Source organism: Mirounga angustirostris, unplaced genomic scaffold (assembly GCF_029215605.1).
Source record: "Mirounga angustirostris isolate CCGP_5_RB_7025 unplaced genomic scaffold, mMirAng1.0.hap1 SCAF_1, whole genome shotgun sequence".
Taxonomy (NCBI): Eukaryota; Metazoa; Chordata; class Mammalia; order Carnivora; family Phocidae; genus Mirounga; species Mirounga angustirostris.
In genome coordinates, this window is record NW_026991709.1 from 73,347,259 (window position 1) to 73,374,148 (window position 26,890).

Below are 26,890 nucleotides of genomic sequence, written 5' to 3' on the forward strand. Positions count from 1 at the left end.
TCTGAGCAAGGGAAAATATATATTTCTATTCCTTTAGCCTATACTTTCGAATTAGAAGTTCATTATTACCAAATGTCCTTTAGACCAATAAATAGAATAGAGAAGAGATGGTAAAAGGAAATGAGCTTTTTTACTTAGTGCTACATGAGCCTGCCTGGCTGCCTCTCCATCTCAAAGACACATTTCACGAAGATCAAGATCCTATCTTGTTCATTCACATATTACCAGTGCCTAACAGAGCCCATGGCACATAATGGCAATAAATGACTGACTGACTGTTGTAGATTAGGTTCTTGCATGGAGATGAGCACTAGGAGCTCACAGTTCATTGCGAACCAGCAAAACCTTCACAAACCCTTCTTGACATGTGACATACAAACTAATGTTTACATTTGGTTTCATTTTGATAATTGTGTCCCTGTGGCTAACACTGTAATTGCCACTATTGTTAAATATTTCCATGAATTAGAGTGAGTACTCATGAAGGTAGTTTTGCCCACTAGTCTTCTAAGTGAGTCAAAACTTCTTAATCCTGCAGAAGTTAGGGTTAAGACATGTTAGGTTCAGTCACACTCTATAAAAGCAAAGACTCTTATGGAGAGGGTGATCTCTCCGGTACAAGAAAATAGGGATTCTATTTAGTTTAGGGGGAACCTGTGTGAGGTCATTGCCAACATGACTGCAAAGGAGTCTGCAGAGAATTATTGTTCATCTTAAAAATAATTATTTTTCTTCTTATTACACAAAATTGTGGGTACATTTTATAAAGTGAATATGCAGGCAAAGGAAATTGTAACATTATTCACTGTATCCTTCCGTCTTTGAAACTTCATATATTATAAATGTGCATTGACTGATTTACGAAGTTTATTTTAAATGGAGTCCTGCTGTTTTATAGCTAGTTATTCCTCATTTTTTTAAGAAATTGCATGAATTTTTTTTTAATAGAGAACACATTCACACCATTTAAAATTCAAAAGTTAGAAACTCTGTATCCTCCATCCTTTTTCCCCAGCTGCCAGGTCCCCTCTCTGGAGGCAACTGATGACACCACTTTATTTTATGACATTATCACATGCTTTCAGGCATATTTTATACATATGCATACACAGATATATATCATTTTTACACAAATAGTAGCAGACTATTACATTTGTCCAGGTCTTCTGAGCTGGAGATGGCAAGGTGAGATGAGATGTGTAAGCAAGTTTTGGAGGTACTGCCTGTAGGGGAAAGAACATTAGGAAGCCAGAAAAGGAGGGGGAAGGTCCCACACTATGATATGGGTCTGACCCCCATGAAGGAAGGAGGGAGGTAAGGAGGGCCAGATGAGTAGGGGTTCTGACTGCAGTGCAGTTCTTTTTTTTTTTTTTTTAAGATTTTACTTATTCATTTGAGAGAGAGTGAATGAGGGGAGGGGAGAGCACAAGGCCAAGAGGAGGGGCAGAGGGAGAGGGAGAAGCAGACTTCCCTCTGAGCAGGGAGCCGGATGCGGGGCTCAATCCCAGGGCCCCAGGATCATGACCTGAGCCGAAGGCAGACACTTAACCAACTGAGCCACCCAGGTGCCCCGGCTGCAGTGCAATTCTAAAAAATCCCAAACACAGTTGCCCATCAGAGGTGTCTAATGTCTCACAAGAATGAGTGCAGTGAGCAGGCCTGCCATCCTTAGTTATTAGCTATGAGCAACCCATGGGAAGTGTGGCCTCAGGGTAAACATGGTGGGAGATTCTGAGCGTAGCACTGGAGCGCCTGCCACTTATTCTCCCAGTAGGACACCTGCATGGAGCGTGTTCACGGCTGCCCCAACCACATACATGATCCCTTACCTTGTTCTTTTATGAGACAGTGTATTTTGGTAATTGTTCCATAGCAGTACATAAAGCTTCCTCATTCCTTTTTTATGCTAATATAATTATTTCAATATACATATATGTACCATAATTTATATGTAGTCCCCTATTGATAGACATTTAGGTTGCTTCCAGCGTTTGCTATTACAAACAAAGCTGCAATGAAATAACCTTATACATATATCATTTCAGGCACATACAAATATGTCTCTAGGATAAATTCCCAGAAATGATTTTGAACTTTTAATTTTAATAAAATTGCCCTCCACAGAGTTGTACCAGTTTTTAATCCCCCGGTGTAGAAGGCAGTTATGAGGCAGTGCTGGGTCCAGCAGTGTGCACTTGGCTTCATTTCATCCATCCATCCATCCATCCATCCATCCATCCATCCATCCATTCCTTCATTTATCCAGCCAGCCATCCATTCAGTATACATATCTATTATATATATCATATGCCTGGGGAGGGATTGGGAAAAATGCAGGGAAACTGGGAAGAAAAGGCATGAAGTGCCAGCTTGAGTTCAGCCCTGCTTGCTCCATTGATGAGTACCCTCATCATGGCACTGTCTATGCAGCTGGGTACACACAGTCCTGAGCATGAAGCCCTGACTTGAGGCTCAAAAGCAGGGCTCAGCTGAGGGGAGATGTGGCACCAGAGAGTAGAGGGCAACACTGCCCATTTTGGAGGTTTGACACATGTACTCTCAGAGCCTTCTGGGAATAGGGCCACATTCCTGTATTCCCTCGCAGAAGCAAACAAAAAACACTTATCAAATTTATCAAATTTTGATCAAATTTATTTTAGGAAATTTAGAAATTACAGGGGAACCAAAAAATAAAAAGAAGAAGAAAGAAACGTAAGAGAAAATAAAGCAACAATCATAGTTTACAAGTCATTGGAATCGTTGGGTATAATCCTTCCACATTGTTTGATACATGCATAAAAATATGTCTTATTATATGTATTATGTATGTATGTGTATCTGATATGTACATATATAACATACACATAATGCATGTCTATTACATCCATGATCTATAACCTATGAAAATGTACACCATGAACATGTGAACATTTTTCTGGCGTTTATTTGTCTTCAAACTAACAGTGATTCTCCATCTCCCACCAGCTGCTCTGCACTCCTATTCTGTGGAGGGTCTACATCATCATTATGCTCAGTTCCAATTTCATTGTGTCCCTTGTTGTGGAGGTAAGTGCCCTGGGCTGCTGATCATTTGGGCCAGAGATGGACAGGGCATTCTTTGGGAGTCTGAAAAAAGGAACAGCTTAATTGATAAGACTCAGCAGTGCAAGGGGTTCCCTTCCTCAGCCACATGAGCAATGGTGCTTTCACCTGGTGAATTCCAAACAAGGTGTTAGTTTTCCTGCCTGCAGAGTGGACCTGGAGAGAATGGAATTATGATGTCTAAAGTCCTGTTCATTTCTAAAATTCACAAATAGAGAACCAACTCGTTTGATTTTTTGAAATTAAATATGATTCACATACTATAAAATCCACCTTCTTAAAGTATGCAGTTCAGTGGTTTTTAGTATATTCACTGAGTTGTGCAACCATCACCACTAATTCCAGAACATTCTCATCACTCCAGAAGAAATCCTGTACCCATTAGCAGTCACTCCTCATTCCCCCTCACCCCTCTTTCACCCCTTGGCAAACACTAATTTACTTTCTGTCCCTATGGATTTGCCTATTCTGGACATTTCACATAAAGGGAATCACATAATATATAGCCTTTTGTGTCTGGCTTCTTTCACTTACTATTTTTACTTTACAGATGGGAAATAAGATTCATAGTGAGCTTTTCCTGGCTTTTATTCTTCATCTCCCAATTGCTCCATTTCTTTAGTAAAATGTGTCTGTGCTCCCTCTTTCTTTGGCTGTGGTTCACTCTCTCCTCCTTCAGTGCTATTAGACAAACTCTCCACTCTTCAGAGCCTACTGAAGAACAGGGGGCATCCCTAGAAAAGACATCTGTGTCAAAGGAGAGGTGAGCATCAGGATTCAATCTGTCCCCCATTCCTACTTCTGGTTGCAAACCCAGCCTTATTCCAGTGAGGGGGGGATTCGTGGTGGGTGGAGAGTACCTGGAACTTGACTTCCCTGCAGAACCTTCCATATCAGGCAGGGTAAAAACTGCTAGTTTTTGTAGGGCATTTGTTTGCTAGGGCATACATAGGCTAGTTTGCTAGGGCATAGAATTAAGGTACTGGAGCCTCTCTCTGTATGCAAAACCAGGGCCTCTCAAACTTGAATGGGCATCAGAGTCACCTGGAGGATTTGTTAAAACACAGGTTGTCCAGGCCTTCCCCTAGCATTTCTGATTCATTAGGTCTGGAATAGCCGCAAGTTTTAATTTCTTTTTTTTTTTTTAAGATTTTTTATTTATTCATTTGAGAGAGATAGAGAGAGAGAGAGAGAGAGCATGAACAGGGAGAGAGGCAGAGGGAGAGGGAGAAGCAGGTTCCCCGCCGGGCCAGGAGCCCGACGCAGGGCTCGATCCCAGGACCCCGGGATCATGACCCGAGCCGAAGGCAGACGCTTAACCATCTGAGCCACCCAGGTGCCCCACAAGTTTTTATTTCTAATAGGTTGTCAGTTGATTCTGATACTACTGGTTGAGAAACTACATTGAGAAGTACCATGCTAACCCATATGGGTCTCCAAAGCCACCAAATTAATAAAAGAGCATCACATGAGTGTCCTCATACCTAGTTGCAGAGGCTGAACTTTGTCCTTTAAGGGATAATCTTATGTATGTATCTTGTCCCTGGCAGCAATCACATTATTTCCTCTGTGTAGTACATCTGCCTCCATGTCTGCATATTGAAATGCTATTTCATCCTCTGTGGCACATCTGTAGTACTCTCCTCTTCATGAATCTTTCCCAAAGCCTGGATAGGTTAGGCAAATAACAGTGGCTTAAACAGTAAAAATATTTATTGCTTCACTTAAGAAGATAGGAGTTAAGTGGTTTCAGGGCTGGTTTAGTAACTCAGTGGTATCATTGGGGATCATCAATCTTTCACTTTTCAGTCTCTCCATCTTTAGATATTGGCCTTTCACGTTTGTGTGTATTGCTTATGTGTCCAGATCACTTCCATGTCGCTGGGCATTATCTCTGTTTTAATGAAGGAAGAAAATGGAAGGAGAGGCACCAGTAAGCTTTTTCCCCTCAAGTAGGAACGCTTCATGAGGAAACAAAATAATTTCATACAGCCACCCTCCAGACTCTCTCTTATGCCTCATTGGTTAGAACTGTATCTTATTGTCATCCTGAGTAGGAAAGGATTCTAGGAAAGTAGAACTATGCCAAAAGATTAGACAGATTGGCTTAGACTGTGTGTGAATTTTTTCCTTTTAGGTAGGCAGGAAAAAGTTGGGAGGAATGTGCTGAGCAACAAAGTAGGAGGACTTCTCCAGCCCTTTCCCTAGCATTTCTGATTCAGTAGGTCTGGTGACAGGTGACAGGTAACTGAGCAATGAAGTTTGCCATAATCCCCTAGTAGGAAGCCATTCAACTGCCACTATATTTGCAGTTAAGAGCATAAGCCAGGAGTAGTCTACCTGGGTTTGAATCCTGGCTCTACCCTTTCTTGCTGCCTGACTCTGGGCAACACCTGCTATTCCACTCCTCTGTGTCCGTTTCTTCATCTGAAAAATAGTGATGATAAGGGTACCTTATCTCATCGGGTTACTGTGAGCATGAAATGTGAATACAGAAAAGCACACAGTAAATATTTGATAAATATAAACTATGGATGGATCTGCATGGCCAGATTAGTGCAAACAGCAAGCCCACTCCTCTGCTTGTTAGGCCTTGCCTTCCTGACAATTTCCCCAATTGTCGCTTGTGACAAGGCTGTCATTACATGATGGCTTCTTTTGGCCATTTTCAGATAAAGATAATTTCCTTAACTTCCATTTTATAAACTAAGTACCACAAGAGATATTGTATTATCTCTTGTGGTACTTAGTATTTCTCACTTTAAATCTATCAATCATTCAGGCTTTCATTTGTTCATTTGCTCTTTCCACAGCACTTGTTGACCATGTGCCATGTCCTAGAGCACAATGTGAGATGGATTCTGATGACCTTGTCCATTGCTCATAGTTTAGAGTAAGCAAGAGGAAAAATGCCACAGTTATTTGTGTGTAGGTTGTGTATGGATATAAACTGTGCTGGCAAGAACTCATCTCAGTACCTACAGTATCTAAGACTCTGCTTTATTCTAATAGAAACTGGGTAAAGTTTTGTTCAGTTATTAAATGTAAGAAGTGATGCTGCTCGCTTGCAGCAGAGGAAGAAGGGTAATTTGATACTCATGAAAGATTAAGTTTCTCCTCTGTTTCTTGTGTTGAGTGAGAAATGGAGACAGGCATGGATGTTTAATGTGGGTTCCCGGCAGCTTTTGCACTGAGAAATAACACTGTGAGGTCCCAGATCTCGCCTCCAGACTCTTCCACTGCCGTCTCCAGTTGTTTGAAGTTACCTTTCTGCTGTCAGGAGGCACTCAGGAACAAACCAAAGCCATTTGAGTCTGTGGTGAAGGCAGTTGTAATGGAGAATTACGGACACTTAATTTCTTGCCGTATGAGGTGAGCCTAGCAGAGCAGGTAAAGACCTCAGACGGTCATGGATGCAGCAAGATGTTCTTCTCAGGTAGTGGTAGGGATGTCTGACAGCGGATGCTAAAGATTCCTGGGATGGGCATGCTAACTCCATACTCCCTGAATAGCCTGTGACAGAGATGGTCCAGAGAGGTTTTGGGGGACAGGCATGAGGGATGGCTGGCCTCCTTCTGTATAGTCCTGAATATTGCCTGGTCCACTAAGAGGTCTAACCCTATGACTAATCTTAGAACGGCCCAGCAAACAGTTTTGAATGGAACCTATCCTCACTTTGCTTCCTCATGATGTAACCTCCAACTGAAAGGCAGAGGAGCTAATGTGGGTAGCTTTAATTCTCCTCCCCCCCCTTTTTTTTAAATTACTTATGTGTTTGTATATATATGTCCTATATATGAATTATTTTAGTAGCCAATCTGAAGAGCTTGTGTAGTGAAGTTCTGTTTTTTGTTTTTTAAGAAATGGTATTTCATAAAGGGGTGAAACAAAAAAAGTTTCTACTTCTACATTTAATTTGCAATGTAGAGTGACAGGACAGATCACTTCTTGGTGCTTTAGTTTCCCTTTCCAGAGCAGCAGAGGGATACAGGTATCAGAATTCTACATAATTCTAGAATTATGAAAACACACTGCATGACATATAGCACTAAAGTCTGTGTGTGTCTCTGTTTTGCTTTGTTTCATTTGTTTTGTTTAAAACCTGCTAAGATTTCCTAGAGGTAAGTTAAATTTTAAGACCTTTAATTGGATACCTATGATCCTGCCTTATTCCAGCTCTAAAGAGAATTACTGTTCTCTTGTTAATTAGGAAGGACCAAAAAACCTTGGTATGGGAAAGTAGAATCACAAATCTGGCTAGGTGAGCCCTGCCTGAGGTTTGCAAGATGCTCTTGAGATGGCTGTGTGGGTGTTTAACAGCCTGTTAGCAGATGATCCATTTTTAGAGAACAATTCAGACTAGCTGTACCCATTATTTCCATGGGCAATGGGACTCAAATGGCAAAGATGGGTGGATTTTAGGAAAACTGCTACTCTGGCAAAGTTCCTTGTAAAATCCCATAGAATTGACTCTTCCAATTTAGCAAAGATACCACTGACCAACACCAAAATAAGTTTTAATTCTGTGGGACAGCAGGATTTTCATATTTTTCTTTTTGTTTCTTTCATGATAACTTCTAAGATGGTTAGCTTTTATGGCTAAATATGATAAAAATTAAAAATTAAAAAATAACCTCTCATGCATTCTGTGTTGTAAGTTATAATTTGGGCTCTATTTGAGGCTCAGTCTAATTCACGAAATAAAATGGCAGTCTAAAATGTTTCCAAAGAGACATAGCTTTTGTAATTTTAAAAAATGCATTGCAATGAAATATTTGTAGGTGAAGGTCAGAGGCCACAGTCAACATAGTGCATAACCATTTGTTAAATAGTTGAGAAGGGTGGTAAAGGGAGGACCTATACCATGCCATGTCCTGCATTGTAAGGAGAGTTACATAATTTTTATGACAAATGTAACAGGAAGGAATTATTATTTCTGTTCACTGAGGCTCAGAGAAGGTAATTAATTTGCCCATAGTAGGTGTCAGAGCTGGAACTTGAATCCAGATCTGTCCAAGTCCAAGACTGTGGTGCATATTTCAACTTTACTGACCTATGTTCGTAACTATGCATTTAAGTGCCAGGGCATACCAAAGCCACATCATGCCCTTGGCACATCTTTCTAAAGGGTAATTCCATTTGGTGGTAAGTAATTTTAAATATCATTTTATATTAAATCAAATATGGGTGTGGCATGGAGTGATCAGCAGAATTTGAATGATTTTAAATTTAATTTATATACAAGATTCAGAAGAAATTTCATCCTCAAGGCAGACTACTTCAAGCTGTTTCCAGACTCTTGAAACTATGTTCCTCTCTCTTCTCCCAGAAGAGCTCCTTAAGTGGAAGAGTTTGAGAGGCTGAGACCTAACCCAGGAAACCACATTGGAATTGTTTGTCCAGGCCTCACGTTTTTTGTCAAGCTGGATCTAAGCAGCCAATGTGGTGGTTCCTTCTTAGGGTCTATGGAGGGCCATAGCCTGGAAATATTTGACCTCTGGTTGTAAAGGGTAACTCTTTTATTTTGCAGGAGGCCATCATTGAAAATCGAGCCCTGTGGATGACATTCAAAAGGTGTTTTGGCTATCAATCAAAAAGTCAGTATCGGATATGGCAGAGGGCCTTGGCAAATGACCCTAGTTGGCCACTGCTAAACCAAACATCCTACTCTGACATGCCAGGGTGTGGAAGGGGAGTGTCTTACAGCAATCCGGTGTTTGAGAGCAATGAAGAACATCTCTGAAGCCAGTGTGATATTGACAAAACATAGAAACGATAACAAAAGAGACCAATTTCAGTGATTTTCAAGCAATGAGACTCTTCTAAAATCAGCTGGAGTTTTGGGAATCAAAAACCTATCCAATCATGGTGGTAAATTAAAATCTACATGATAAAATACTTTCTACACAGCAGAACACTGCCCCAGAAGAGTGTTTTCCTCTTGGCTTCTGAGAATATTGAGGGTGTTAGTAAATCAAGAATGGGCCATGGATGGTAATTGGCCAAGAGATTGGGAGGCTAATGGACAAGGAGAATATATAATCTTTCTTCTTGGATAACATTTTTTAAATGAGTTGAGAGAAAATAGTACTATGTGTAGTCATAGAATTGTAACATGTGAAAGATCACTTTTCAATTCGTATTTTATTGGTGGAAAAACAAATGCATGGGAGCCATCACACAAATTTTCACTGTCCGGTTCCTTTGTAGTACTTTCAGAGTTGAGACAATTCCTTCTGCCTCTGGCCTTCTCCTATGTATTAGTAAGGATGGGCTGAGCTGATGCTGCAATAACAAACAACTCCCTTGTCTCAGTGGCTTAACACACAAGAGCTTCTTTCGTGGCCCAGGTGGCTCTGTAGACTTGCCTTCCTCACAGTGCTGGTTGCTTCAATCTGTTGGCCCCACTGACTGAAAACAAGGACTCCATGTTCACTGTGATGGGGAAGGAAGAGTCTGGAGCTCACACAAAGGCTTTCCACTGCCTCACTCCAGAAGTGGATGCATCTCTTCCACTACTCATATCTCATTTATCAAGGATTTGGCAAAGAAGCTGGGAAGTACAGTCACCTGTATTTAGGGCTGGTTTCATGGATGTGTGACCTGTGCAGTCACCTAGGGCCCCATGCTTAGAAGGGCCACACTCTTATTTTAATGCTTTGCTGTTGCCATCTTGAAATTCTAAATTTTGAAATTCCCACATTTTCATTTTGGATTCAGCCCCACAAATTATGTAGTTGGTCCAGCTTGTGTTCCTAGGAAAGAAAGGAAAGTAGCACATATCAAAGAGCCCAGGCACTGTCCTCTAAGCTCTGCAACCCCTTCCCCTGTGAACATTTCCTATATTTTAGGAACTCCACATCTCACATATCCAACTTCAACTATTTCCACTCCTCTTCTCTATTATTTTTGAGAAAAGTTAGTCATGTGCTACAACATTATATGTTATCATTGACGTAAGTCCTTACACAGTCTACATATTTCTTCAGTCCGAGGCTTCAATTTTCCGAAAATAAAAATAGACCTTATTTTTATGACTATTACAATTTTGTTATATTGGATTCATTTAGCATAGAAAACACCCAGGTTTCTGTTAGCTCAGCAGACAACTCTGAGTTCTAGGACAATATCCACAAATAGTATTTTAAAGCAAAAGCCAAATTTTCATTACAAACATCAAATGCTAAGTGAATGTTCTGCGTAGGGGGTAGGTCCTAGGCTGGGTTTGTTACTTGTTTTTTTTTTTTAATTTTATTTTATTATGTTAGTCATCATACAATACATCATTAGTTTTTGAAGTAGTGGCTTTGTTACTTGTTGATAGCATATGCAAGCATTGCCTTCCCTGGCTGAATTCCTGAGGATGGTTGGAGGCTCTGTGACTATAGATAATACTGGGAACATGGTTTTTCTCAGCCATGAAAGTACCTTGTTGCTTCTGGTTTTAAAATAGGGTGTGAAGAATCATTTAAATAGGGTGCAGAATCATTGCCTTCCTTGATACAGGAAGAAATGCTTCCTTTTACAAAGTTAGCCTCAGCAGTGATATGTTAGTTCTGTACGTCTTTTTCTAAGACTCATAGTTTACCCATTTTTTAAGAGTGGAGGGTTGTGGACAGGGCAAGCTCGAGAGGGTCTACAACCTGGTGACAGGCAAGAGCAGCACATGCATTCACACCTAGAAAAGCCCCTTACCAGGTGCGGTCACCTCCATTAGCTCATTTGAATTGCATGATTCTCTCCGGACTCAGGCAAGGAAGGACTTAAGATCTACTTTTACAGGTGAGAAAACTGAGATTCAGAGTAAGGCAAGCAGACCCTGGCCTCAGACACAGATCTTCTGAGCAAACCTTCTGTTGTCTCCAAATACCTCCTAATTACAAAGCTCCAGCAGGGCAGGGTGTTTGGGGTGATCTCACAGTCAAACAAAGAATGAGTTTCTTATTTGCCAGGCGGAAGGAGGCAGCCCTTTGCTAATCCCAGGGCCTAATGTTCAAATGAATGCCAGGCATCCTGCCAGGCTTGGGTTAGAGGTATGTTCAAAACAAAACAAAACTAAAACCCACGAGTGTCTGTCTGAGACTCTGAATTGCACTTGCCATGGTCCTAACTGATTCAGTCACTGAGGATTGAATCTAAAATCTTTGTCAAAAGGGACTTATTCTGAAGACTGTACTTGAAATTAACTATATCTTAGAGGTAGTGAGAAAATGCTTAACTTGGAAAAGCAGGGCTGGTGGGGTATTGTTAAAGGATGGAAGAGTTGTTTTTTAAATACTTGAAGGGTTTCCATGGGAGAGAAGTCTCCCACCTGTGTCAGGTGGCATGATCAGTGGGTAAAGGGCATGGTGGGAAAGACCACTATCCCAATGGCACAAACAGAAGTGGAATCTGGTGACCTCATGAAGTGTGTGCTCCGTGACATTGGAGGTGCAAGTGGATATTCAAAGACCAATTAGAGATGGAAGTCAAATACCAGATGGAATTCAATTACTTGCAAGATCCCTTTCAGGCTTGATATGCATATGTCTCAGTTTTATGCTATGATGTGAACCATTAATTGTCATTGCCCACATAGAATATCAGACTGCATACTGTGGGGAGATGAGCTGGGGAGGACAGGCTCCCAGCCGTGTGGGGCCTGCAGTGTGGACAAATGGGCCTGACTGCTCTGTGCTTTGGAAGGTGGCTTTTGATAGAGATAAGATTCTAGAAAATAGGTGCCCACTGATGGGTCCTGACTGCCAAACTGACAGCTGGGGAATACTTCTGATGTATGTATTTTTCATAGAAAGAGAAGTTTGAAAATTTCAGTAAAAGAACATGGGAGAGTGGCCCAAACTCGAGGACAGAGCTACCTGCACCCAATACGCATATCTGACCAGGACTTGGAGCAGAAAAGGACATTCATCTGATCCAAATCATTTAAGAGGTTCACCATATGTTCACTCCAAGGTACACAGCTCTGACCCACAGGAAGGAACCCTGGCTCTGGGCTCTTCTCACTAAACAAGTAATGATCTGAGAATGGAAATATGTCTGTGCCATCTGTGTCCTTATGAGCTCATAGGAATGTGCATGTACACACTTGCAGATGTGACTGGGGAAGTGATTATTTATTCAGAGCCTTGTATTTAGTTTATGCTGTAATAAATTATTCTTTACAAAAGAGGGAAGTATAATCTATAACTCTGGTGTTCTAAAATCAATCTTTCTCCTTTACTGCAGTGGAGTCTTTCACTCTGGCTAATAAAATGGTGTGGTCTACTCTAGTAATGTAGAAGCAAAGAAACATCTTTAAAAAGTTCCAGGAATTTTCTAACAGTATAGACACTGTTATTCCCTGCTTCCCTCCCTAACAGGGCACTACAGTCTACAAAATACTTTCATACTCATTCTCTTGTTTAAGCCTCATAACAATCCTAGGAGGAAAGCAGGGCAAGGATTACTATCCTCCTTCTTTTGATGAGGTACAAGACCCTCCAAAGGTCTCAGTAATTTGTCCAAGAGCATACTGGAGCATTTCAGAACTCATTCTACCAATGAGTTCCCTGCTCTGGCACTCTCCATGTTGTTTCTCCTAGATGAAATGTTTGTAGCACTGAAAAACGAGGCAAGCAAGGCAAGGCAACTATCCAATGGATTGCCATCACAATGTAATTGCTTCCAGAAAGAGTTTTTAGTTCTCATAGAAGTCCTCTTGAATTTGATCACTGATCACAGAAAAGGTCAACTCCCATAGCTAAGGAGTAGAATCATATAACCAGAGCCCTTTGAGTCTATTTCATGTGAGCAGATACAGCTCTGGCTTCTGACTTCAGTCTCCAGAAGCAGAAACCTGTATCTGCTTGAACTTTGCTCAGCCTTCTTTGTACAGCAGTTTAGGGTCATATGGATTCTGTCTTGGCTTTGTGCTAAAGTCACTTCCTTATGCAGTCAGTAGCTCACTCATTCTTGCCAGCACTTACTAACTCACTCATTCTAGGCATACAGGAACTTACTTTCTTAACTCAATACCTTGGCTCATGCTGCTTTCTCTTTGGGGGCACCAATAATTATTATTCTCATCTCCACACACCCAAATCCCACCCATTTCTCAAGACTCAATTAGAATGCCACCTGGTCTGCCAAGCAAGAAGGGAGATCTCGTTTGTCAACACACTGCTCACACTCCACATATGCAACTTCTGTGTGGCAGACAGCTCTTTTTACCATGTATTACGTTCTGTAGCATTTTGACTTATTCCAACTCTCACTCAACCTCACTTTAACTAGAGAGCACATTCTCTGAGGGTAGGGACCAAACCTGATTCATCCCACCTACCACTCAGCACCTAGCACAGGACAATGGTTGGAGCTCAGCAAGCAGCTGTGGCATGACTGAATAAAAAATATAATCACTGGGATATTTTGTTGATTTATTTTTCCTCTTTTGTCTGTGAACATCTGTTTTCTATTCAGTACAAAGAAGCTTAACTGGAACAATAGAACTATGAATAAAAACAACAAAAAGTGCAAAGTATAGTGATTTCAACTTTGAACTTAGTTTGGCTGTCCATTTACATGGTGGGGTGTGGAGGTGTGCTGTGGAGTTAGAGTTAGGTACATGCTGCAAAGCCTCTCTCAATATGTAGGGGACCCTAAAGATGAATTTGTGTGCAGCTACAAAGGCTCTCCCAGGAATATACTCAATCCAAGGGGAGGGAAAATTGAGGCAAGCAAACTTGTTTAAAAATCAAACACTGGGTGATAGAGAATAAGGGAAAAGTTTGAGTACAACTGGGTGTGTATTTTTCTATCTGTTCTCTGGTTTCATCCTAACTTTAGGATCTCTTGCAAGGACTTGAGGAAGAGAAAGGTATGATGGAGAGAGGAGGGGGGCAGAGAAAGAGAGGCCCATTCTGTCAGAGAGTGTAATAAAGGAGGGCAGAGGGAATCCACCTGTGGCCTCGGTCACCTGGCAGTGATGTGATTGTGGGAGCATAGGCGGAAGGTGCATGTGGCTAGTGGCTGATGGTATCATGCAGAGACACATAGGTGACATAGACAGTCTAAGCATGTCTTCAAATAGCTAGAGGAGATAGAAAGTAGCTGAAGAGGATGGAGTATGGCCAGGTGATACAGAGTGACCATGCAGTCATAGAAGTCTGGGTTCTCTGGCAACAAAGCTCAGGGTTAGGCAAGGCCCACAGAAGCCTCAGATGGTAGCAGAGATCATCCCAAAGTGGTAACCTGTGGTACATACAGGCAATCCAGGTTGCAGGAGGAGAGAGCATGCTATAAGCGGGAGCCCTGCATGCAGCATGACTTGCAGGGGGCTTCCGTGAAACTTCTCAATGACTCAGGATGGCCTTCAGAGTTGTGGGCCTTCTATGATCCTGTTTTGGACTATTGTTCCAGGTTTATGTGACCAGTGAAACCTAGATTCTAAAGATAGGAAAGATTCTATCTCTCTATTCTGCACAGCTGACTGGATGCTCTTTCCTGAAAGTGCATACAGGAACATTCAGGGAGAAAACACTCTGAGAAAGCTCCTCAGAGCCCTAAGGCCACTCTGTCCCTGGCCTGCTTAGGGACAGAGCAAAGCATAAGAGGAAGTGACTGCACAGCTGGCTGGATGCTCTTTCCTGAAAGCTGATCCAGTTTTCTCCTTACCCAACACAAAGCTAGCCTTGAGAATTTGGTGAACTTGATAGTCTTAAGAAATCTAGCCACCATCCATGACTAATTGGAAACTGGTTTGATCTGGGGACAATTTCATAGGTTTGGATCCTCCCTAAATGGATCCTGGAAACTGATTTGGTCTGGATGCCAAGATTTGTAGCTGGGAAAGGCCAATCTTTGTATCTGCCCATACCTCACCCTAGCACAGGAGGGAGAGTTCACCGGGTTCCCAGAGAAGTGTGAGTGGCTCAGGCCAGCAGGAGTCTGGGCCTGTACCTGGGGCCTGTGTGAGGGCAGAACTGGCTTTTGTTGGCACAGCAGTCATGCTAGCTGAAGTCATTGGCTCTTAGCCAGTGCCCCATGTCTGACACATTACTAAGAGCCACACAGCACACGGATAGGTAAAGTCAATCTCTAATGCCCTTTTGGGCAGTGGCATATGTCAGTTAAGAGTATAAGCTTAGGAGTCTGAACTCTAATCCAGACATGTTGAGAGCATGGAAAGGTGAAATCTGCTTATATAGCAGGTGGTTTTCCTCCCTCAAAAAGAAATGGGTAGATGGTGTCTACTTGGATCCAGAAGGTACAAATACCAGGAACTCTTAGTTCTTTTCTGAAGTTGGATTCCCACAAGCAGACACTGAGATACCTACCATATCTGCCACTCCCTGAACTAAGTGCTTGGATTTGAAGAATGGTCTTTTCCCATGAATGTGATAAGAGTCATTACTGACTAATGTATAAAATGCTATGGGAATGGACCCCCAAACAAAGTTGTTGGACCCATGAGCAGTGCGTATAAACCACTCAGAAAATGTAATTGACTCTATAACAGGTGAAATCAATTAATATTTAATGACTGAAGAGATGATTTTTTACAACCCCAACATAAGCAATTAAATGAAAAAGAATAGTTGCTTCAGTGGTCCATACCAAATCACAGTATCTGCAATGCATCAGAAGATAATTTTATAATAAAGACCAAGTAGTGCCTAGGATTTGATCCAAGTTCTGATACTTGACTCCCATGAGGGCCATGGAAGAGCTAGCTCAGTTACCTACAGAGGGTAGTTGGATGGGCAACGAGGCCTAGAATAAGAGTAGAAATGAGAACCTCGGGGAAAAGCCACTAGCAGAAGAGAGGGAGACTTACCCTCATGGATCAGGAGTCCGTTGTAAGTGGGTGAGGTGGAATGTTTTTTCCTTTTGCTTCACATACTCTAATCAGAAGTCCTTCGGCTGGCGTGTTTTCTATTATAAGTTCAGATATTCCAACAATCAATCACTTCCAAACAGTATAACTTCTGTCAACAGATTCTGAATCACCCAGTTTCTACAGGAAGAAGATTCCTCAAAGGATCCAGCTGAGCAGTGAATGGTTTACATATCCGTGAAAGATGAGTTTGTCAAAGCCCTTTTGTGATATGGGGCACAGGAGCAGCTGGAGGAAAGTAGAAAATACAGAAGATTTAGATTCCTGAGCATGCCTCCAGTAGGCTGAGATCAAGGGCAGGGTTTGAGCCTCATTCATCTCTGGATTCTCATTTTAAGGCCTAGAATAGTGCGCTGCACATGGAAGTTTCTCACATGTGTGAGCAGAATAGAATGGAGGAGAGCTGGACAAGTCTATGAGTTACTACACATCTCCAAGGGATGATTTTTTGCCAACCATATAAAATCTAATTCCTTAGACAGTTCAGATTTCCATCCCCTGGCTCCAATTTGGTTATCTAGTTTTTTGTTTGTTTTTATTTTTTTTTTTTCTTCCAAGGCTCTTCCTCAAAAAGAATAAAGCAAGGTACACATGGTGAGTTGAAATACTTTTGTATACTAAGTGAAAATTTTAGTTCATACTTGAAATATATTACTGACTTTGAATAACCATCTTTAAAATTGAAATTTGTTTTTCTTTTCAAATTTTAATTGTTTTATTTAAGTTCAATTAGCCAATATATAGTACATCATTAGTTTGTGATGTAGTGTTCAATTACACATTAGATGTATATAACACCCAGTTCTCATCAGATCATGTGCCCTCCTTAATGCCCATCACCCAGTTAGCCACTCCCCTCAACTCCTCTCCCCTCTGCAACCCTCAATTTTTTCCCCAGAGTCCACAGTCTCTCATGGTTTGTCTCCCTTTCTGGTTTCTTCCCATTCAATTTTCCCTCCCTTCCCCTATGGTCCTCTGAGCTTTTCCTTATATTCCACAAATTAGTGAAACCATATGATAATTGTCTTTCTCTGCTTGACTCATTTCACTTAGCATAATACCCTCCAGTTCCATCCATGTTTTAAAATTAGAGTGAGTCAAAAAAAAAAAAAATTAGAGTGAGTCAAGAAAATAAAATGTTACATCAGTAGAACAATTTGATAATTGCCTGAATTTTACTTTTGCAGCTGTTTTGATTTTATTAAAATTCATTTATTAGTTACTGCAACATTACTATTAATTACAACATATGTATTTTTCTCCTTTTGTAAAAATATATTAATATAATTAAAAATATTAATCCTTTACTTCTTTATGTACAAAAATATTTATTTTATTTTATTTATTTATTTTTTTATTCTTATGTTAATCCCCATACATTACATCATTAGTTTTAGATGTAGTGTTCCATGATTCATTGTTTGTGCATAACACCCAGTGCTCCATGCAGAATGTGCCCTCCTCAATACCCACCACCAGGCTAACCCATCCTCCCACCCTCCTCCCCTCTAGAACCCTCAGTTTGTTTTTCAGAGTCCATCGTCTCTCATGGTTCGTCTACCCCTCTGATTTCCCCCGCTTCATTCTTCCCCTCCCGCTACCTTCTTCTTTCTTTTTTTTTCTTAACATATATTGCATTATTTGTTTCAGAGGTACAGATCTGAGATTCAATAGTCTTGCACAATTCACAGTGCTTACCAGAGCACATACCCTCCCCAGTGTCTATCACCCAGTCACCCCATCCCTCCCACCCCACCACTCCAGCAACCCTCAGTTTGTTTCCTGCAATTAAGAATTCCTCATATCAGTGAGATCATATGATACATGTCTTTCTCTGTTTGATTTATTTCACTCAACATAATACCCTCCAGTTCCATCCACGTTGTTGCAAATGGCAAGATCTCATTCCTTTTGATGGCTGCATAATATTCCATTGTATATATATACCACCTCTTCTTTATCCATTCATCTGTCGATGGACAACTTGGCTCTTTCCACAGTTTGGCTATTGTGGACATTGCTGCTATAAACATCGGGATGCACGTACCCTTTTGTATCCCTACTTTTGTATCTTTGGGGTAAATACCCAGTAGTGCAATTGCTGGATTGTATGGTAGCTCTATTTTCAACTTTTTGAGGAACCTCCATACTGTTTTCCAGAGTGGCTGCACCAGCTTGCATTCCCACCAACAGTGTAGAAGGGTTCCCCTTTCTCCGCATCCCCGCCAACAGCTGTCGTTTCCTGACTTGTTAATTTTAGCCATTCTGACTGGTGTGAGGTGGTATCTCATTGAGGTTTTGATTTGGATTTCCCTGATGCCGAGCGATACTGAGCACTTTTTCATGTGTCTGTTGGCCATTTGGATGTCTTCTTTGGAAAAATGTCTGTTCATGTCTTCTGCCCATTTCATGATTGGATTCTTTGTTCTTTGGGTGTTGAGTTTGATGAGTTCTTTATAGATTTTGGATACTAGCCCTTTATCTGATATGTCATTTGCAAATATCTTCTCCCATTCTGTCGGTTGTCTTTTGGTTTTGTTGACTGTTTCCTTTGCTTTGCAAAAGCTTTTTATCTTGATGAAGTCCCAATAGTTCATTTTTGCCCTTGCTTCCCTTGCCTTTGGCGATGTTTCTAAGAAGAAGTTGCTTCGGCTGATGTCAAAGAGGTTGCTGCCTGTGTTCTCCTCTAGGATTTTGATGGACTCCTGTCTCCCATTTAGGTCTTTCCACCATTTTGAGTCTATTTTTGTGTGTGGTTTAAGGAAATGGTCCAGTTTCATTCTTCTGCATGTGGCTGTCCAATTTTCCCAACACCATTTGTTGAAGAGACTGTCTTTTTTCCATTGGACATTCTTTCCTGCTTTGTCAAAGATGAGTTGACCATAGAGTTGAGGGTCCATTTCTGGGCTCTCTATTCTGTTCCATTGATCTATGTGTCTGTTTTTGTGCAAGTACCATGCTGTCTTGATGATGACAGCGTTGTAATAGAGCTGGAAGTCCGGAATTGTGATGCCGCCGGCTTTGCTTTTCTTTTTCAACATTCCTTTGGCTATTCGGGGTCTTTTCTGGTTCCATACAAATTTTAGGATTATTTGTTCCATTTCTTTGAAAAAAGTGGATGGTATTTTGATGGGGATTGCATTGAATGTGTAGATTGCTCTAGGTAGCATTGACATCTTCACAATATTTGTTATTCCAATCCATGAGCATGGAACGTTTTTCCATTTCTTTGTGTCTTCCTCAATTACTTTCATGAGTGTTTTATAGTTTTCTGAGTACAGATCCTTTGTCTCTTTGGTTAGATTTATTCCTAGGTATCTTATGGTTTTGGGTGCAATTGTAAATGGGATCGACTCCTTAATTTCTCTTTCTTCTGTCTTGTTGTTGGTGTATAGGAAAGCCACTGACTTCTGTGCATTGATTTTATATCCTGCCACTTTACTGAATTCCTGTATGAGTTCTAGCAGTTTTGGGGTGGAGTCTTTGGGGTTTTCCACATAAAGTATCATATCATCTGCAAAGAGTGAGAGTTTGACTTCTTTGCCGATTTGGATGCCTTTGATTTCTTTTTGTTGTCTGATTGCTGTGGCTAGGACTTCCAATACTATGTTGAATAGCAGTGGTGATAGTGGACATCCCTGCCGTGTTCCTGACCTTAGTGAATGATATTTGCTGTAGGTTTTTCATAGATGGCTTTTATGATATTGAGGTATGTACCCTCTATGCCTATACTCTGAAGAGTTTTGATCAAGAAAGGAAGCTGTACTTTATCAAAAGCTTTTTCTGCATTAGTGAGAGGATCATATGATTCTTGTTCTTTCTTTTGTTAATGTATTGTATCACGTTGATTGATTTGCGGATGTTGAACCAACCTTGCAGCCCAGGGATAAATCCCACTTGGTTGTGGTGAATAATCCTTTTAATGTACTGTTGGATCCTATTGGCTAGTATTTTGGTGAGAATTTTTGCATCCATGTTCATCAGGGATATTGGTCTGTAATTCTCCTTTTTGATGGGGTCTTTGTCTGGTTTGGGGATCAAGGTAATGCTGGCCTCATAAAACGAGTTTGGAAGTTTTCCTTCCATTTCTATTTTTTGGAACAGTTTCAGAAGAATAGGTATTAATTCTTCTTTAAATGTTTGGTAGAATTCCCCTGGGAAGCCATCTGGCCCTGGGCTTTTGTTTGTTGGGAGATTTTTGATGACTGCTTCAATTTCCTTAGTGGTTACAGGTCTGTTCAGGTTTTCTATTTCTTCCTGGTTCAGTTTTGGTAGTTGATACATCTCTAGGAATGCATCCATTTCTTCCAGGTTATCTAATTTGCTGGCATAGAGTTGCTCATAATACGTTCTTATAATTGTTTGTATTTCTTTGGTGTTGGTTGTGATCTCTCCTCTTTCATTCATGATTTTGTTGATTTGGGTCATTTCTCTTTTCTTTTTGATAAGTCTGGCCAGGGGTTTATCAATCTTGTTAATTCTTTCAAAGAACCAGCTCCTAGTTTCGTTGATCTGTTCTACTGTTCTTTTGGTTTCTATTTCATTGATTTCTGCTCTGATCTTTATTATTTCTCTTCTCCTGCTGGTTTTAGGCTTTATTTGCTGTTCTTTCTCCAGCTCCTTTAGGTGTGGGTTTAGGTTGTGTACTTGAGACCTTTCTTGTTTCTTGAGAAAGGCTTGTATTGCTATATACTTTCCTCTTAGGACTGCCTTTGCTGCATCCCAAAGATTTTGAATAGTTGTGTTTTCATTTTCATTGGTTTCCATGTATTTTTTTAATTCTTCTTTAATTTCCTGGTTGACCATTCATTCTTCAGTAGGATGCTCTTTAGCCTCCATGTATTTGAGTTCTTTCCGACTTTCCTCTTGTGACTGAGTTCTAGTTTCAAAGCATTGTGGTCTGAAAATAGGCAGGGAATGATCCCAATCTTTTGGTACGAGTTGAGACCTGATTTATGACCTAGGATGTGATCTATTCTGGAGATGTTCCATGGGCACTAGAGAAGAATGTGTATTCCGTTGCTTTGGGATGGAATGTTCTGAATATGTCTTAAGTCCATTTGGTCCAGTGTGTCATTTAAAGTCTTTATTTCCTTGTTGATCTTTTGCTTAGACGATCTGTCCATTTCAGTGAGGGGGGTGTTAAAGACCCCCACTATTATTGTATTGTTGTCGATGTGTTTCTTTGCTTCTGTTATTAATTGCCTTATATAATTGGCTGCTCCCATGTTAGGGGCAGAGATATTTACAATTGTTAGATCTTCTTGTTGGATAGACCCTTTAAGTAGGATATAATGTCCTTCCTCATCTCTTATTACAGTCTTTGGTTTAAAATCTAATTTGTCTGATATAAGGAGTGCCACCCCAGCTTTCTTTTGGTGTCCGTTAGCATGGTAAATGGTTTTCCACCCCCTCACTTTCAATCTGGGGGTGTCTTTGGTTCTAAAATGAGTCTCTTGCAGACAGCATATCAATGGGTGTTGTTTTTTAATCCAGTCTGATAGCCTGTGTCTTTTGATTGGGGCATTGAGCCCATTTACATTCAGGGTAACTATTGAAAGATAGGAATTTAGTGCCATTGTATTGCCTGTAAGGTGACTGTTACCATATATTGTCTGTGTTCCTTTCTGGTCTATGTTGCTTTTAGGGTCTCTCTTTGCTTAGAGGACCCCTTTCAAGATTTCCTGTAGGGCTGGTTTTGTGTTTGCAAATTCCTTTAGTTTTTGTTTGTCCTGGAAACTTTTTATCTCTCCTTCAATTTTCAATGACAGCCTAGCTGGATATAGGATTCTTGGCTGCATATTTTCCTCATTTAATGCTCTGAATATATCCTGCCAATCCTTTCTGGCCTGCCAGGTCTTTGTGGATAAGTCTGTTGCCAATCTAATGTTTCTACCATTGTAGGTTACATATCTCTTCTCCCGAGCTGCTTTCAGGATTTTCTCTTTGTCTATGAGATTCGTAAGTTTTACTATTAGATGTCAGGGTGTTGACCTATTTTTATTGATTTTGAGAGGGGTTCTCTGTGCTTCCTGGATTTTGATGCCTGTTTCCTTCGTCAAATTAGGGAAGTTCTCTGCTATAATTTGCTCCATTATACCTTCTGCCCCTCTCTCTCTTTCTTCTTCTTCTGGGATCCCAATTATTCTAATGTGGTTTTGTCTTATGGTATTGCTTATCTCTCGAATTCTGCCCTTGTGATCCAGTAGTTGTTTATCTCTCTTTTTCTCAGCTTCTTTATTTTCCATCATTTGGTCTTCTATATTACTGATTCTCTCTTCTGCCTCATTTATCCTAGCAGTTAGCGCCCCTATTTTTGATTGCACCTCATTAATAGCCTTTTTGATTTCTACTTGGTTAGATTTTAGTTCTTTTACTTCTCCAGAAAGGGTTTCTCTAATAACTTCCATGCTTTTCTCAAGCCCAGCTAGTATCTTTAAAGTGATGATTCTGAACTCTAGATCTGACATCGTACTAATGTCCATATTGAGTAGGTCCCTGGCAGTCGGTACTACCTCTTTTTCTTTTTGTTGAGGTGATTTTTTCCGTCTTGTCATTTTGTGCAGAGGAGAATAATGAGAGAACAAAATGCTAGCAGAGTAACAATGTCCCCAGAAAATATACTCTAAACAAATCAGAAAAGACCTGAAGCAGTGGAAAAAGCAATGGAAAGAGAGACAAAAGAAAAAGAAAAAAAAGAAAAAGATAAAGATAAAGATAAAAACAAACAAAAACAAACAAAACAAAACAACAACCACAAAAAAAACCCAGAATGTGATCAAATATGATCAGGCTGGTATATAGATCAGTGCCACACACTAGATTTGGGGTGTATTTTTGTCTTTTAGAAGAAAGTGGCTCCCAAAATTTTAAAGAAAGAAAAACTTATATATGTACAAAAATAAGGGTTGATATGATGAAGGGATGGAATATGACTGTAAAGATGAAAATTATAAAAAAATTTATAAAAGGAATTGATAAGAAGTTGTTTGAAAAAGGAAAGAAGAGGATTTAAAAAAAGAAAAAAGAAAAAAAAAGGAGAGAATGTGATCAGGCAGGGGAATAGAAAACACCATATACTAGAGATTTAGTGTATATTTTGATCTGTTAGAAGAAACTATCTCAAAACTTTAAAGAGAGAACAACTTATATATATATGCCAAAAATACAGGTAACTACTATGAAGGGATAGAATATGACTCTAAAAATGAAAAATAAAAATGTTTTTTTAAAAAAGGGATTGATAAGATGTTGGTTGAAAAAGGGAAAAAGAAAAATTCAAAAAAAAACAAAAGACAGTTAGAAAAAAATTAACTTTGAAAGACTAAAGCATCATGGGGAAAAGCCATGAATTCTATGTGCAGTATTCCCCTAGCGCTGGAGTTCTGCCGTTCTCATTGATCGGTAAACTTGGTCTTGGCTGGCTGTTCTCGCTGATCTTCCGGGGGCGGGGCCTGTTGCCGTGGTTTCCAAATGTCTCTGCCGGAGGCGGAATTGCCCCGCCCTTGCCCCCTCCTGGCTAAGTAATCTGCTTGGGTTTGCTCTCCGGGGCTTTTTTTCCCTGCGAGCTTTCCGTACAGCGTTGGAGGCGGAGAGTGAAAATGGCGGCTTCCCAATCTCCGCCCCGGAGGAGCCAAGAACTCGGGGCCCCGCTCCTCAGCGAGTCCCCAGAGAAAAGCCGTCAGTCACTCCCGTCTCCCCGCTCTCCGGCCGCACTCCGTGCTCACCCGGCCTGTGACCCAGCATTTCTATCTCTGGCACCCGACCCCGCGTAGAGCCTCCAAACCCAGCAGATCCCTGCGGTGCCCTCCCGCGCGGCTTCTCCCGGGGGAGGAAGGTGAGTCTCCCCGGATCTGCCGCTTGTTGGGTCCCTGCTGGAGGAGCAGGGGCCCGACTGGGCCGCGGATCGCGGTTCATGGCCACCCCGAGCTGAGAGCCCGCGCCTGGGCTCCGCCTCTGCAGCCGGCTTCCCTGCTCCGATACCTGGGAGCTCTGCCGCACTCAGGCACCCCCGGTCTTTCTGTGACCCCGAGGGTCCTGAGCCCACACTGTCCCGGAGGGTTCCTCCCCCCGCTTAGCCACCAGAGTGACGTCCCTCGGCGGAGCAGACTTTTAAAAGTTCCGATTTTGTGCTCCGCGGCTCTATCACTTGCCAGAAGCGGCCGACGGAGGCCCCTCCCCCGCCGTCTATCCTCCCGAATATGGCCTCGAATTCACTTCTCCGCACGTCCTACCTTCCAGAAAGTGGTCGTTTTTCTGTTCAGAGAGTTGTTGCTATTCCTTTCTTCGATCTCCTGTTGGGTTTGTAGGTGTTCAGAATGGTTTGATCCCTATCCAGCTGAATTCCTGAGAGGAGATGAAATCCAGGTCTCCTACTCCTCTGCCATCTTGCTCCCTATTTTATTTTTTTAAATTCTTTTTACTGGCATAATTATACACACAAAATCCAGTGAAAGACCACTCTAGTGTCTATGTTTATTTTCTAACCAACATTGTTGTTTTTTTATAAAGAAAATTAAAAGTAATAAAAAAATAAAAAAGTAAATAAAGGAGAACATATATCATATTAATGAATACAAAAACTTAATATCTTGATTTCTTCAATCAATCTACATAGTCACTGTAATTGGCAAAGTCTTAGATTCTGACAAAAATTATTTTAAGTCAATTTTTAAAAGCGGGAAAACAAAGAAGGACTTGATTCATCCCCTATCATATTTTAAAGCCATATATTAAATAATATTTTTTTTTCTTTTTCGTATTTTTATCAAGAATGGATGCTATTTTTGTCAAAGACTTTTTCTGCATCTATTGACAAGATTGTATGGTTCTTGTCCTTTCTTTTATTAATGTAGTGTATCATGTTAATTGATTTGTGAATACTGAACCACCCCTGCAGCTCAGGAATAAATCCCATTTGATTGTGGCAAATAATTCTTTTAATGTACTGTTGGATTGGATTTGTTAGTATCTTTTTTTTTTTTTTAGATTTTATTTATTTATTTTAGAGAGAGAGAGAGTGTGCACCAGTAGGGGGGAGAGGCAGAGAGAGAGGGACAAGCAGACTCCTCACTGAGCAGGGGCTCCATCCCAGGACCCTGAGTTCATGACCTAAGCCAAAAGCAGATGCTTAACTGACTGAGCCTCCCAGGTGCCTCAGATTTGCTAGTATCTTGTTGAGAATTTTTACATCCATGTTCATCAGGGATATTGGCCTGTCATTCTCCTTTTTAGTTCGTCTTTGTCTGGTTTTGAAATCCAGGTAATGCTGGCCTCATAGAATGAGTTTGGAAGTTTTCTTTCTATGTCTATTTTTGGAGCAGTTTGAGAGGATAAGTATTAACTCTTCTTTAAATGTCTAGTAGAGTTCCCCTGGGAAGCCATCTGGCTCTGCACTTCAGTTTGTTGGGAGATTTTTGATTACTGATTCAATTTTTGTGCTCGTTCAAATTTTCTTTTTCTTCCTGCTCCAGTTTTGGTAGTTTGTATGTTTCTAGGAATTTGTCCATTTCTCCCAGATTGTCCAGTTTGTTGGCATATAATTTTTTATAGTATTCTTTTTTAATTGTTTGTATTTCTGTGGTGTTGGTTGTGATTTCTTCTCTTTTGTTTGTGATTTTATTTATTTGGGTCCTTTATCTTTTCTTTTTGATAAGTCTGGCTAGGGGTTTATCAATTTTATTAATTCTTTCAAAGACCTAGCTCTTAGTTTTTTTTTTTTTTTTTAAGATTTTATTTATTTATCAGAGAGAGAGAGACAGAGGCAGGCAGAGGGAGAAGCAGGCTCCTTGCTGAGCAAGGAGCCCGATGTGGGACTCGATCCCAGGACCCTGGGATCATGACCTGAGCTGAAGGCAGACACTTAACCGACTGAGCCACTCAGGCATCCCGACCTAGCTCTTAGTTTTGTTGATCTGTTCTATTGAGGATTTTTGCTTGTTTGTTTCTATATCATTTATTTCTGCCCTAATTTTTATTATTTCCCTTCTTCTGCTGGCTTTAGGCTTTATTTGCTGTTTATTTTCTAGCTCCTTAAGGTATAGGCTTAGGTTGTGTATTTGAAATTTTCTTGCTTCTTGAGGTAGACCTGTATTGCAATATACTACCCTATTAGGACCACCTTTGCTGTATCTCAAAGGTTTTGGACTGTCATGTTTTCATTTTCATTTGTTTCTATGTATTTTTTTTTATTTCTTCTTTAATTTTCATTCTTTAGTAGGATGTTCTTTAATGTCCATGTATTTCGTGTCTTCCCCAATTTTTTCTTGTGGTTGACTTCAAGTTTCATAGCATTGTGGTCTGAAAAATGCATGGTATGATCTTGATCTTTTTGTACTTTTTGAGGACTGATTTGTGACCCAGTATGTGATCTATCCTAGAGAATGTGGGATGTGCACTTGAAAAGAATGTGTATTCTGTTGCTTTAGGATAAAATGTTCTGAAAATGTTTGTAAGTCCATCTGGTCCAGTATGTCATTCAAAACCATTGTTTCCTTGTTGATTTTCTGCTTAGATGATCTGTCCATTGCTCTAAGTGGGGTGTTAAAGACCCCTACTATTACTGTATTATTATCAATGAGTTTATGTTTGCTATTAATTGATTTATATATTTGAGTGCCCCCAAGTTGGGGACATAAATATTTACAACTTTTAGACCTTTCTGATGGATAGACTCCTTAATTATGATATAATGCCCTTCTTCATTGCTTGTTACAGTCTTTGGTTTAAAATCTAGATTGTCTGATATAAGTATGGCTACTCCTACTATCTTCCTTCCTTCCTTCCTTCCTTCCTTCCTTCCTTCCTTCCTTCCTTCCTTTCTTTCTTTCTTTCTTTCTTTCTTTCTTTCTTTCTTTCTTTCTTTCTTTCTTCTTTCTTTCTTCTTTCTTTCTTTTTTCTTCTTCCTTTTAG

General features: G+C 40.5%; 1 protein-coding gene across 1 annotated transcript in view; it reads left to right on the plus strand.

The window, feature by feature from the left end:
• ATP13A4 (ATPase 13A4) overlaps positions 1–8,845 on the plus strand; it is a 129,108-nt gene extending 120,263 nt beyond the window's left edge. Inside the window, exons 29-30 of the mRNA XM_064575605.1 lie at positions 2,986–3,066; positions 8,633–8,845. Of these exons, the coding sequence (XP_064431675.1) occupies positions 2,986–3,066; positions 8,633–8,845 (294 nt within the window). The remainder of the gene's footprint in view (positions 1–2,985; positions 3,067–8,632) is intronic.
• The last annotated feature ends 18,045 nt before the right edge of the window (positions 8,846–26,890 follow it).